This window comes from Arachis hypogaea, chromosome 4, assembly GCF_003086295.3.
Source record: "Arachis hypogaea cultivar Tifrunner chromosome 4, arahy.Tifrunner.gnm2.J5K5, whole genome shotgun sequence".
Taxonomy (NCBI): domain Eukaryota; kingdom Viridiplantae; phylum Streptophyta; class Magnoliopsida; order Fabales; family Fabaceae; genus Arachis; species Arachis hypogaea.
Genome location: NC_092039.1, coordinates 126,781,253 through 126,793,202, shown reverse-complemented (window position 1 = coordinate 126,793,202; position 11,950 = coordinate 126,781,253). Strand labels below are relative to the sequence as shown.

Sequence of the window (11,950 nt, the reverse complement as noted above, 5' to 3'; positions counted from 1 at the left end):
TTATAATGAAAATTACTTTTGATTTTTTTGTTGGGTTTAATACATCCAAGTGAACATGAGATATCGATATATTTAGATTTTAAAAAAGTTAAAAATTTAAATGTATTTGACTATTTTCAAATCATTAAGAACTTAAATGTATGCAGATAAAAAAATTAAAGACCTATTTATCTTTTTTCTTAATAATAATAATAATAATAATAATAATAATAATAATAAAGCTACCAAAAACCTTGTCTAATTTTTTAAGGAGAAGCCAAATAGAACTTGGTTTTCAAAACTGAATTTCTACGGGGGCAAATCCCAATCGAAATATCAACCAATTATAAATATTAAATACTAAAAAACATAAGAAAAGTCAAAGTCAACAATAATCATAACATCTTAAAGCTGAAAGTGTCGGTAACAATATCAAATACGACAACATTTTAAGTATGTACATACGTCAAATGAATAAATTTCAAGCACAGTTAACGCAATAACATACGTCAAGAGTAATTCATACAAGCGGTGCAACAATGTTCTATTAAATTTTTCAATAAAAAATTATATATTATTTGTAATGAATGATAATTAATTAGCAATAATTTCAGGCTATTTAAGCAACACAGCTCAGGATTCAAAATACTTCATTCACTCTTTGGACACTGATCATAGTTGCAAGCACACACCATCATCACAAACATAGCAATGGCTAAAGTTGGAAGAATGAAGCTGGGGTCACAAGGCTTGGAAGTGTCTCAACAAGGACTTGGATGCATGGGAATGTCTGCTTTCTATGGACCTCCAAAGCCAGAACCTGACATGATTTCTCTCATTCACCATGCTGTTCAAAGTGGGGTCACTTTCCTCGACACTTCTGATGTCTATGGCCCTCACACCAATGAAATTCTACTTGGAAAGGTTCCTACTTGAACCTTGATTCAGATACCCTTTTTTGTTTTCTTTTGATGCTTCTTTCTCCTAGCTACAAGTGTCTGTTTCTGTTTCTACTTTCTATACTATGTTGTTGAAATTGACCTTATATGTTGAGATATCATGTCTTTTTATGTTAAATGTTTGCTTTGGCTTTTTTATTTGATAATGACTAAGTGATGGTTTATCTGCATCATGAAATTTTGGGGCAGGCTTTGAAGGGAGGGATAAGAGAGAAGGTTGAATTGGCAACCAAATTCGGAGCCACCTATAGTGAGGGGAAATTTGTGGTTCGTGGAGATCCAGCATATGTGAGAGCTGCTTGTGAAGGAAGCTTGAAGAGACTTGATATTGATTGCATTGATCTCTATTACCAACACCGAATCGATACAAGTGTTCCGGTTGAAGTCACGGTTTGATCCTTTCTCTTGCTCTAGATTGAGAAATGTTTGTGTGAATTAGTTTTTGTATACATACTTTGAACTCATCACCTCATTTCCAGAGCATGGAGTGTGCTAGAATTTGACCAATTCAATGAACATCATCTTTATCTTATTTTCTTAATTATATGAGATCCCAATTGACTTTTAGAATCCTATAAATCTATAATGCTTCTAGTTCCAAGTTTCAACATGAGATCATGAAAATATACTAATTGTTTATGGTGGCCTAACCCGTTTCCTATTTAATTTTAATTAAGATTGGTGAGCTTAAGAAGCTTGTTGAGGAGGGAAAAATAAAGTACATTGGTCTATCTGAGGCCTCAGCTTCAACTATCAGAAGAGCACATGCTGTTCATCCCATAACGGCCGTGCAGTTGGAGTGGTCGCTGTGGTCAAGAGATGTCGAGGAAGACATAATTCCAACTTGCAGGTGCGTTTTAAGGGAATGACTTGGTGTTTGATAGACTATGATGATCCAGTAATATAGAATCAATAGAAGTTATCTGTGCAAAATTATGTTAAGATCAATGCACCAATTTCTTCTCAGTGCATTATAGCTCTGTCTGCGAATTAATATCCGAAACATGTCATGTTACCTTAGAATTTTCTGTTTAGTACTTCTGATAAGACAACATGATACAATGTCTATATTCATGGCTTCTAAATTTGTTGCTTTCAGGGAACTTGGTATTGGAATTGTTGCATATAGTCCTCTTGGGAGAGGATTCCTTTCATCAGGATCAAAATTGATTGAGAATTTGCCTGAGGGTGACTACCGGAAGGTTTGTCTGATTGCTTAATTATTTCAGAAATTCATGGCAATCACTAATGCATTTTCATATTCAACCTTCCTTGTATATATATTATTTCAATGTTCATCAGATACAATGATATATTCTTATGTCTTGTGCCTTATGTTGCAGAATATGCCTAGATTCCAACCTGAGAACTTGGAGGCGAACAAGACTATATTCGAGAGGGTCAATGAAATGGCTGCAAAGAAGGGATGCACCCCGTCGCAGCTCGCATTGGCATGGGTTCACCACCAAGGAAATGATGTATGCCCCATTCCTGGAACCACTAAAGTTGAGAACTTTAATCAAAACATTGGTGCTTTGTCTGTGAAACTTACACCACAAGAAATGGCAGAGCTCGAGTCCTTTGCTGCTGCGGATGCTGTCAAAGGCGATAGATATGGTAATGATATCGCTACATGGAAGACCTCTGATACCCCACCACTTTCTTCTTGGAAGGCTGTTTAATCAAGTCATGACTTGTACTATTAGGCACCCTTGTATTTTGGTATTTGTTGTTTAATTTTGAGTGTTGGTACCTAATAATGTATTCTGTATGAGGGATACACCTAGTTTTCTAGTAGAATTTTGTTGCATCAACCTTTGAAGTTTCTTGTTGATTTTCCCTTTCAAATGGCTTCAACTTCATTACTAATAACTTCATGTGTATACATGTATGTCTTAGGAAAACAAAAACAGTTCATGAAAAAGGAGCAATGACATATATATGCATGTATCTTTTACTACTAATAAGAATTGTGATTGTTGCCTTGGAAATTAGCACTATTTAGTTGCATATTATAATAATCTTTGACTAATTTGGGAGTGAATTTTCACAACCAAATGATATGTGGATTTGTAATTTTTCTGAAATATCTGAACAATATATTTTTAAGTAATAGAAGTTGCTCCATGTATGGTGCTCTCTTCAGATCATGTATTCAACTGTCAAAGTGCAAATTTTTAAGTGAACGGTCCTATTAACATTTGAGAGAAGGTGAAGTTCATCTTTTGATTACTCTACCAGAAAAATATAATTTAGTTTTAAATAAATATCAAACACATCACCAAAAAATAAAGATCAATGCACTCTTTGATTAATGTTACTGTCAAAGGCTCACAAGTTCTCCTGTCCAAAGTGATTGTTGTTGATTTCAATATGATGAGGAGTTAACAACCGTATAAACTATGAAGCACAAAATATAAGAAGAAAGAAGAAGCAGCAATGGAAATAGAAGAAAGAAAATGAAAATAGGATTTAAATATCATTTCCCAAACAGGAGTACTATTTGGTGCTGAAAAATTGGAGTGTTCAATCCACTTGCCCCACTATAAAGAGATGATAAAGAGTGAAGACAATAAAATAATATTTTGAGTATCAAATTTTTACAGGAAGTTACCAACTCTTTGAAATTCAAGTTGTCAATTTTCTTCAGCAGTAGAACACTAGAACAAGTCAGCAGTAGAATTAAACAACCATATAGAAACAACTTTCAAATAAGGAAAGCAGAAGTGAAAGACATTCATTTTATTTTACATATACCATTTTTACCAAACAAGGAAACGGTCACCAACTTTCATCTTATTTTATCCTTTAACAGTTTCACAATCTTAAGCCTATTTATATGACAGCAACATAGTTGGAAGCACACAATCACAACAGATCAATGGCTAAAGTTGGAAGAATGAAGCTGGGGTCACAGGGCTTAGAGGTGTCTCAACAAGGACTTGGTTGCATGGGAATGTCTGCATTCTATGGACCCCCAAAGCCAGAACCTGACATGATTGCTCTCATTCACCATGCTATTCATAGTGGTGTCACATTCCTTGACACCTCTGATTTCTATGGTCCTCACACCAATGAAATGCTTATTGGAAAGGTTCCTACTTGAACTTTGATTCACCTACCCTTTTTGGTTTTTCTTTTGATTCTCTTTTCCTGATATGAAAAATCTTTGGTTTGAGCTATAAAAGCAGACATCTATTAAACAAAGTAGAGAAAATTGAATATCATGAGCTAGTTTTTGGAGTTGAATTAGATCCACTAACTTCTTAATATGATATGAACATTTATCATGTGTTTCCTTCTCTAGAATGATTTTGAGATGTCTGGCTTGTATTTTTTTTATTTATCATGTGTCTTTGATTTAGTTAAAAGTTTTGCTTTGCTTTGAGCATGCATATGATCCTATGACTAAGTTGGTGACATACATGGAGACAGGCTTTGAAGGGAGGGATGAGGGAGAAATCTGAAATTGCAACCAAGTTTGGAGTAATCTTTTCTGATGATGGAAAATTCAGTAGCCGTGGCGATCCGGCATACGTCAGAGCTGCTTGTGAAGGAAGCTTGAAGAGACTTGATATTGATTGCATTGATCTCTATTACCAACATCAAATTGATACTAAAGTTCCAATTGAAGTCACGGTTTGGATTTTCTCTTTGATTTGGCTTTTGCTTCTTTGAGGTTATTGAAACAATGAAAATAGAGATAGATTATAGACTAGTTTTTCACTCTAATGAAAAGTTAAATACATGTATATACTCTAATGACTTGACTCTTTTTCCTTTGTGATTTTCATTAAGATTGGAGAGCTTAAGAAACTTGTTGAGGAGGGAAAAGTAAAATACATTGGTTTGTCTGAGGCTTCAGCTTCAACAATCAGAAGAGCACATGCTGTTCATCCCATCACAGCTGTTCAAATTGAATGGTCTCTTTGGTCAAGAGATGTGGAGGAAGAAATAGTTCCAACATGCAGGTGTGTTCATCCCATCCCATTATTTCATTTTGTTTTTTGTCAACAAGCAATTCTCTTTCTAGGACTAAACCATCATGATACAATGTTTGAATTCATGGCTTCTAAAATTGTTCCATCTCAGAGAACTTGGTATTGGAATTGTTGCATATAGTCCTCTTGGCCGCGGATTCTTTACAAACGGATCAAAGTTGCTTGATAATTTGTCTCAGGATGACTACCGAAAGGTTTGTCAATACTTGCTATTACAGAAATTCATGTTAATTAACATATGCATTTCTATAATCATAATTATCATGATTCTGCTTATGTATGTACCTAGAGAGAGTGACATTCACATCTTCTAACCTTGGTTTTCTTCACCAATACCTATTAATATTATTTGCACAATTCATTGATATTTTCTGTATTTATCTGCATTAACTGAAAAACATCAATAAGAATTAAATTTCTTATTCACCATGGCCTAAATTAGTATAGTTTGGAATATTGCCTTGGAAAATTTTCAAATATCCATCAATGATACCTGACATATTCTTGTGTTCTTGTTGCAGTTTATGCCTAGATTCCAACCAGAAAACCTGGAGCAGAACAAGACTATATTCGAGAGGGTCAATGAAATGGCGGCAAAGAAGGGATGCACTCCATCTCAGCTTGCATTGGCATGGGTTCACCACCAAGGAAATGATGTGTGCCCCATTCCTGGAACCACTAAAGTTGAGAACTTTAATCAAAACATTGCTGCCTTGTCTGTGAAACTTACGCCACAAGAAATGACAGAACTCGAGTCCTTCGCTGCCACGGATGCTGTGAAGGGTGACAGATATCCGGAGAATATAACTACATGGAAGAAAGCTAACACTCCACCACTTTCTTCTTGGAAACCTGTTTAGATTTAAGTGCATTACTTACACTATTATATATTATTGAACTCTTTGCTATTTGTTATTGGTTTGTTATTCTTAATATCAGATAAGGAACATCCCTTGTTTTTTTCGAAGGAATTTGATTGCATTCACCTTTCTAAGTTTCTTGCTATTGATTTGAACCAACTACATTGCAGAAAACTTCAGGTGTGTACATATGCATGTCTAACAAAACAAAGTATGCAACATTTAATTTGTTGCGTCAGCATTTAACCTTTTAAATAACTAAGACCAAATATACAACTTTTAAATGTTTTGAAGCAAAAAAACTTATAAAATATAAATACCAAAACCAGACAAGTGTATTCTGCAACCACAAAACATTATTTATACCTAAAAATTCAACTATAAAAATGATGTATTTTTTTTTCCCTAATCAAGCATGTCCTTTGTCCTATTATCCTAAGTGTAAAGTAACTTTTACAATGCTACTAAGAAAATATCAAAGTGGGGTCCACTTCCCACTGTCGCTACCCTGAAAATATCGAAGTGGGTCTAGAGTTCGATGGTTACAAGTCAGAAGAAGTATAATTTTATCCAAAGTTCTATGCGAAGTGCCAATAAACGGAGACAACTGTTATATAAAGATTAAATTACAATCACAAGTAGTTTATATGAGTAAGACATAGAATTAGAGCATTCTTTCAGTTCAGGGAATCCAAATAGACAGACACATTCTTCATCACTCTTTGGAAGCACAGCATCACACCACAGCCATGGCCAAAGTTGGAAGAATGAAGCTGGGGTCACAGGGCTTGGAGGTGTCTCAGCAAGGACTTGGATGCATGGGAATGTCTGCTTTCTATGGACCTCCAAAGCCAGAACCTGACATGATTTCTCTCATTCACTATGCTGCACAAAGTGGTGTTACATTCCTTGATACCTCTGATGTATATGGTCCTCACACCAACGAGATTCTACTTGGAAAGGTTCCAACTTGAGCTTTGATTCAGCTACCCTTTTTGGTTTTCTTTTGATTCTTCGATTCTTTATGGTGTATTAATCCATGGTCTGAATTAGAGAAATTAGGGTTGAATATACACACTAGACTTGATCTTTGGAATTTTATACAGGCTTTGAAGGGAGGGGTGAGAGAGAAGGTTGAATTGGCAACCAAGTTTGGAATCAGCATGTCTGATGGTTTTAAAGTTGAGATCCGTGGAGATCCATCATATGTGAGAGCTGCTTGTGAGGGAAGCTTGAAGAGGCTTGACATTGATTGCATTGATCTCTATTACCAACATCGAATCGATACTCGTGTTCCAATTGAAGTCACGGTTTGAATCTTTCTCTGTGCTACTTTGTATATGAGAACCTCAATTGTTCTTTAGAAATTAGAATATACTATGTATTTGTTGTCATAAAATTCTCTGCTTTCAAGTTTCACTATCATTGTTAATGTTAAAGAGGATAAAGTAATGAAATTTGACTATTTGGTTACATATATGATAGTACATGTTTGGTGAGTTCAAATGTTTTCCTTTTGTTTTCTTAATTTCAAATTAAGATTGGGGAGCTTAAGAAGCTTGTTGAGGAGGGAAAAATAAAATACATTGGTTTATCTGAGGCGTCAGCTTCAACAATCCGAAGAGCGCATGCTGTTCATCCCATAACAGCAGTGCAGTTGGAGTGGTCTCTTTGGTCAAGAGATGTTGAGGAAGAGATAGTTCCAACTTGCAGGTGTGTGATTTAATGTAAAGACTTTATGTTAAGTTTTTCTTCTCTAACTCGAAATTCTAATATATCATAATCATATTGAGTCTAGCCTTTCGCAAGTTCTAAATATTTTCCTTGCCAGGGAACTTGGAATTGGAATTGTGGCATATAGTCCTCTTGGGAGAGGATTCCTTTCATCAGGAACAAAATTGATTGAGAATTTGTCTGAGAATGACTTCAGAAAGGTTTGTGTAAAATAAATCCATAGCTTTAATTACTTTTGCATTTTCATAATTCAGTATCCTTGTTAGTTTCTGTACCTAGAGATAGTCACTCAAAGTTGAATGCAAATAATCGATTGAATCTGATGTTATAGGATTGCTTAACCAGTACCAAGGACATTAAACAGAATACAGTTTTCTCAATCACCAATTCACCATGGATAAATAAATCAGTAAATTACCTTGATTAAGCTTTGTGTATGGTGCTGCATTCAATTTAATTATAGTAAAAACTATTTTGTTTATGATTCTACTTTTTCCTCCTCAAAACAGCTTGATATTGCATGTTATAAGAAGGTTACATTGGTGCCTACATATCAATCTTATCTTATGTGTTCTACTGCAGTATATGCCTAGATTCCAACCTGAGAACCTAGAGAAGAACAAGACTATATTTGAGAGGGTTAATGAAATGGCAGCTAAGAAGGGATGCACCCCGTCGCAGCTTGCATTAGCATGGGTTCACCACCAAGGAAATGATGTGTGTCCCATTCCTGGAACCACCAAGATTGACAATCTTAACCAAAACATTGGTGCTTTGTCTGTGAAACTTACACCGCAAGAAATGACAGAACTCGAGTCCTTCGCTGCTGCGGATGCTGTCAAGGGTGATAGATACGCAAGTGATATAACTACATGGAAGAACTCTGATACTCCACCACTTTCTTCTTGGAAAGATGTTTAGTTAAGTTGCATCAGTGCTTATACTGATATAGATATATATAGCCCTGCACCTTTGGTATTTAATGTTTTTGGGACACGTTTTCCCTTTTGAAATAAAGATATCAGGCACCGGATTTGATGGTCCCAGAACGTTTGGACCATTAAATGGTCCTAGAACAAAACATGTTTTTTAAGTTTTTTTAATAACTGCTAAATAGTCATTTTCTAATTTTAATTACAAATTAACCTCATATATTTTATTTAATCATAAAAATTATTTTTTATTTTATAAATTATTATTTTATTATTAATCTATTATGTTTATTAACAATCAAAAACAAAAACAATAACGAATTAAATCTTCTATTGATCGTAATAAACTTAGATTATATTTGATCCGTAACGTTCGTCCAGGACGGTGAAATCGTGTTTCTTTGAAAATCAATCGATTGGATTATCAAAACAATCGATTGAATTTCAGGTTTCCCATAACTCAATCGATTGGACTACAGGTTGTTATCACAAAACAATCGATTGAAAATTGCAAGGCAGCATGGTTTTCGCAAAAATCAATCGATTGGTCATATTATCCAATCGATTGAACGATGACTAAAATGTGGGTTTTTTATAATTTAATCGATTGTTTATACTACCCAATCGATTGAATGCTTCAAAACAACCTGAGGTCTCACAATTCAATCGATTGGTTGTGTTAACCAATCGATTGAATTCATCAAAACAATATGGATTTGCTGCCCAATCGATTGAAGTGTGTACTACGCCTATTTCAATTTTGTTATCGTTTTTATAAATTATTATCTTATTATTCATCTATCTTATCTTTAAAATTCTATCTTCAATTTTTAAGGTTTTATTTTGATTTAGATACTCTTTCATATTCATTTGAAGAAATCTCATTTCTTCAAATTATAATTTACGCAAATCATACTTCTAGATCTTGCAATTGTATATCTAGAACTTGATATTAATGGAAAGAATTGAGGCTGATCCTAATCCCCTAAGAATTGCGTCTCATCCGTCTTTTAGTTTTAGCTATATTCAGATCTTAGAATTGTGATATCAATTTTGCATTCTTATAACATTGTCTTCTTGAGCTTATTCACTTGAGCATGTAAATGTGATTGACTGCATAAATGAATGGGACTCTTCTTTAGGGTAATTGGTTATGCATTCTCTCTTTTGGATAAATGAATATATTTGAATAGACTTGTGACTTTTGTGCCTAGGAATTGTAAGTGATGGTTAATCAATTTTATATGTCTTTTATGTACCATATGTACCATTTACTGGATAGCACAACCAATCGATTGAATTCGGCAAATCCATGTTGTTTTGATGACTTCAATCGATTGGGTAACACAACCAATCGATTGAATTGTGAGACCTCAGGTTGTTTTAAAGCATTCAATCAATTGGGTAGTATAAGCAATCGATTGAATTATTAAAAACCCACATTTTAATCATCGTGCAATTGATTGTGTAATATGACCAATCGATTGATTTTTGCGAAAACCATGCTGTCTTGCAATTTTCAATCTATTGTTTTGTGATAACAACCTGTAGTCCAATCGATTGAGTTATGGGAAACCTGAAATTCAATCGATTGTTTTGATAATCCAATCGATTGATTTTCAAAGAAACACGATTTCACAATCCTGGACGAACGTCACGGATCAAATATAATCTTTTAATCGATTGGAATAACCAAAAAGTTTATTACAATCAATGGAAGATCTAATTCGTTATTGTTTTTGTTTTTGATTGTTAATAAACATAATAGATTAATGATAAAATAATAATTTATAAAATAAAAAATAATTTTTATGATTAAATAAAATATATGGAGTTAATTTGTAATTAAAATTAAAAAAAAACTATTTAACAGTTATTAAAAAAACTTAAAAAATATATTTGTGTTCTGGAACCATTTAATGGTTCAAACGTTCTGTGACCATCGAATCATTTGCCAAGATATCATGTGCATTGCACACTCTCCTCAAATATTTAGTTACAATCTTTACTTTTTACCTGACTTTATTCCTCACCAAAAAAATTTCCGGTATTTAGTAGCATCAAATTTTCAAGTTTCTTCTTATTGATTTGTCCTTACAAATGATTTGACCTAGGGCATATTCTCTTACAGATAATTTATTTTATTTTGTACCTACTGAAAAAAAAAAGTCTTGAAATATTCGAATCAAGAACAAATGTAACCCGACAATGGGAACCTTAAATATATACAGTGGCACATAATCTTGGATAAAAATAATATATTTTATCCAAGTGTTGTAACTACTACTCAACATGGAGATAGTCATAAACTAATCCTCATCGGTCGTAATGTTTTCTAATGAAATGAATGATTAATAATAGGATATGAGGAAGTATAGGGAAACAACGCATACGCATACAGTAAACAACGCGAACAACAGATTAAAAAAGGAAGGTAAAACTGCATATAGTAAACAACGCGAACAACAGATTAAAAAAGGAAGGTAAAACTAATTTTAAAAGAAAAATGTATAGGTAGACAATGAAAATTCTAAACAATGTAAATAATTAATATATCGGATGTTCAATTCACTAGGTATACAGATGATTATCCTAATATTAAGATTTAGGTGGATAATTTAAGAATGTAGTGCATTTTTACTTTATTGGACCAATTTTAAAGCCCATTATTCATATTATTCACAAACCTAGCAAAGTCCATTTTAAAATTCAAATTCTTAATTAATTAATTATTATCAGATTTTAAAATTTGAAAATTAGGATTAATATCTAAACACATTCATACTACTACGGTTACTCCCAATCCCACCATAAATTCATTCTAATGGCCGTCGCGTAGCCTACACAGCCCCTCTCTGGTTCACATCCACAATTCGCTGTCTTCGCGCGGAGACAGCTTTGTGACGAGGTGCCTTTCCTTCCGAGAACGCCGCTGTCCCCTACTGCACCCGTGCAGACGCAGCCGTAGCCGGTGTGTTTCCTTCACGATCCTGTGCTCCTTCCGTCCGATTCACGACACTAGGACCGCCGCCGCAACTGTTGTCTCGTGGTCACCAAGGTGGTCGCCACTGCTGCTATCCCAAGCTCATTACCGTGTTTGGGGTTGAAGGCGTGCTATTGGGACTGTTGACGGAGTCATCAATGGATGAAGGAAGTTCTAATGCCCCATCCTCCTACATGACCATTCTACCCATTCAAATGGCAACATTGTGAATTTATGCCTTGTGGAAGGTCAACGTGATGACAAGGTATGCAGCGAAGATTTTATTTGCATGAAAATGTTTATTTTTCATACAAATGAGATGTTTGTTCTTAATGTAAATGGTTTATTCTATTATATTTTATGTGTATTTGTTGTTATACCTATTACTTTTTTGGAGTTGCATTCATAACAATTCCGATGAAAGATGAAAAGTAATAATAACATTTTTTTTTAAATCATTATACATGTAATATAAACAAAAATGTTGATTTTATGTTAATAT

The 11,950-nt window shown here is 34.1% G+C and overlaps 3 protein-coding genes across 3 annotated transcripts; all 3 read left to right on the top strand.

Annotated features, from left to right (window-relative positions):
* Positions 1-467: 467 nt before the first annotated feature.
* Positions 468-2,929, top strand: LOC112744801 (probable aldo-keto reductase 2). The gene is made up of 6 exons (XM_072234051.1): positions 468-510; positions 594-903; positions 1,128-1,328; positions 1,616-1,788; positions 2,038-2,140; positions 2,282-2,929. Exons 2-6 carry the CDS (start codon positions 691-693, stop codon positions 2,618-2,620), a joined length of 1,029 nt encoding a protein of 342 aa, XP_072090152.1. The 5' UTR covers positions 468-510; positions 594-690; the 3' UTR covers positions 2,621-2,929.
* A 730-nt stretch (positions 2,930-3,659) lies between these two features.
* LOC112744800 (probable aldo-keto reductase 2) lies at positions 3,660-5,933 on the top strand. Its single transcript, XM_072234050.1, has 5 exons — positions 3,660-4,032; positions 4,374-4,577; positions 4,737-4,909; positions 5,031-5,133; positions 5,461-5,933. Exons 1-5 carry the CDS (start codon positions 3,820-3,822, stop codon positions 5,797-5,799), a joined length of 1,032 nt encoding a protein of 343 aa, XP_072090151.1. The 5' UTR covers positions 3,660-3,819; the 3' UTR covers positions 5,800-5,933.
* Positions 5,934-6,329: 396 nt separating this feature from the next.
* On the top strand, positions 6,330-8,614 carry LOC112744797 (probable aldo-keto reductase 2). Its single transcript, XM_072234049.1, has 5 exons — positions 6,330-6,761; positions 6,906-7,109; positions 7,340-7,512; positions 7,631-7,733; positions 8,116-8,614. The coding sequence occupies exons 1-5, from the start codon at positions 6,549-6,551 to the stop codon at positions 8,452-8,454; spliced, it is 1,032 nt and encodes a 343-aa protein (XP_072090150.1). The 5' UTR covers positions 6,330-6,548; the 3' UTR covers positions 8,455-8,614.
* The last annotated feature ends 3,336 nt before the right edge of the window (positions 8,615-11,950 follow it).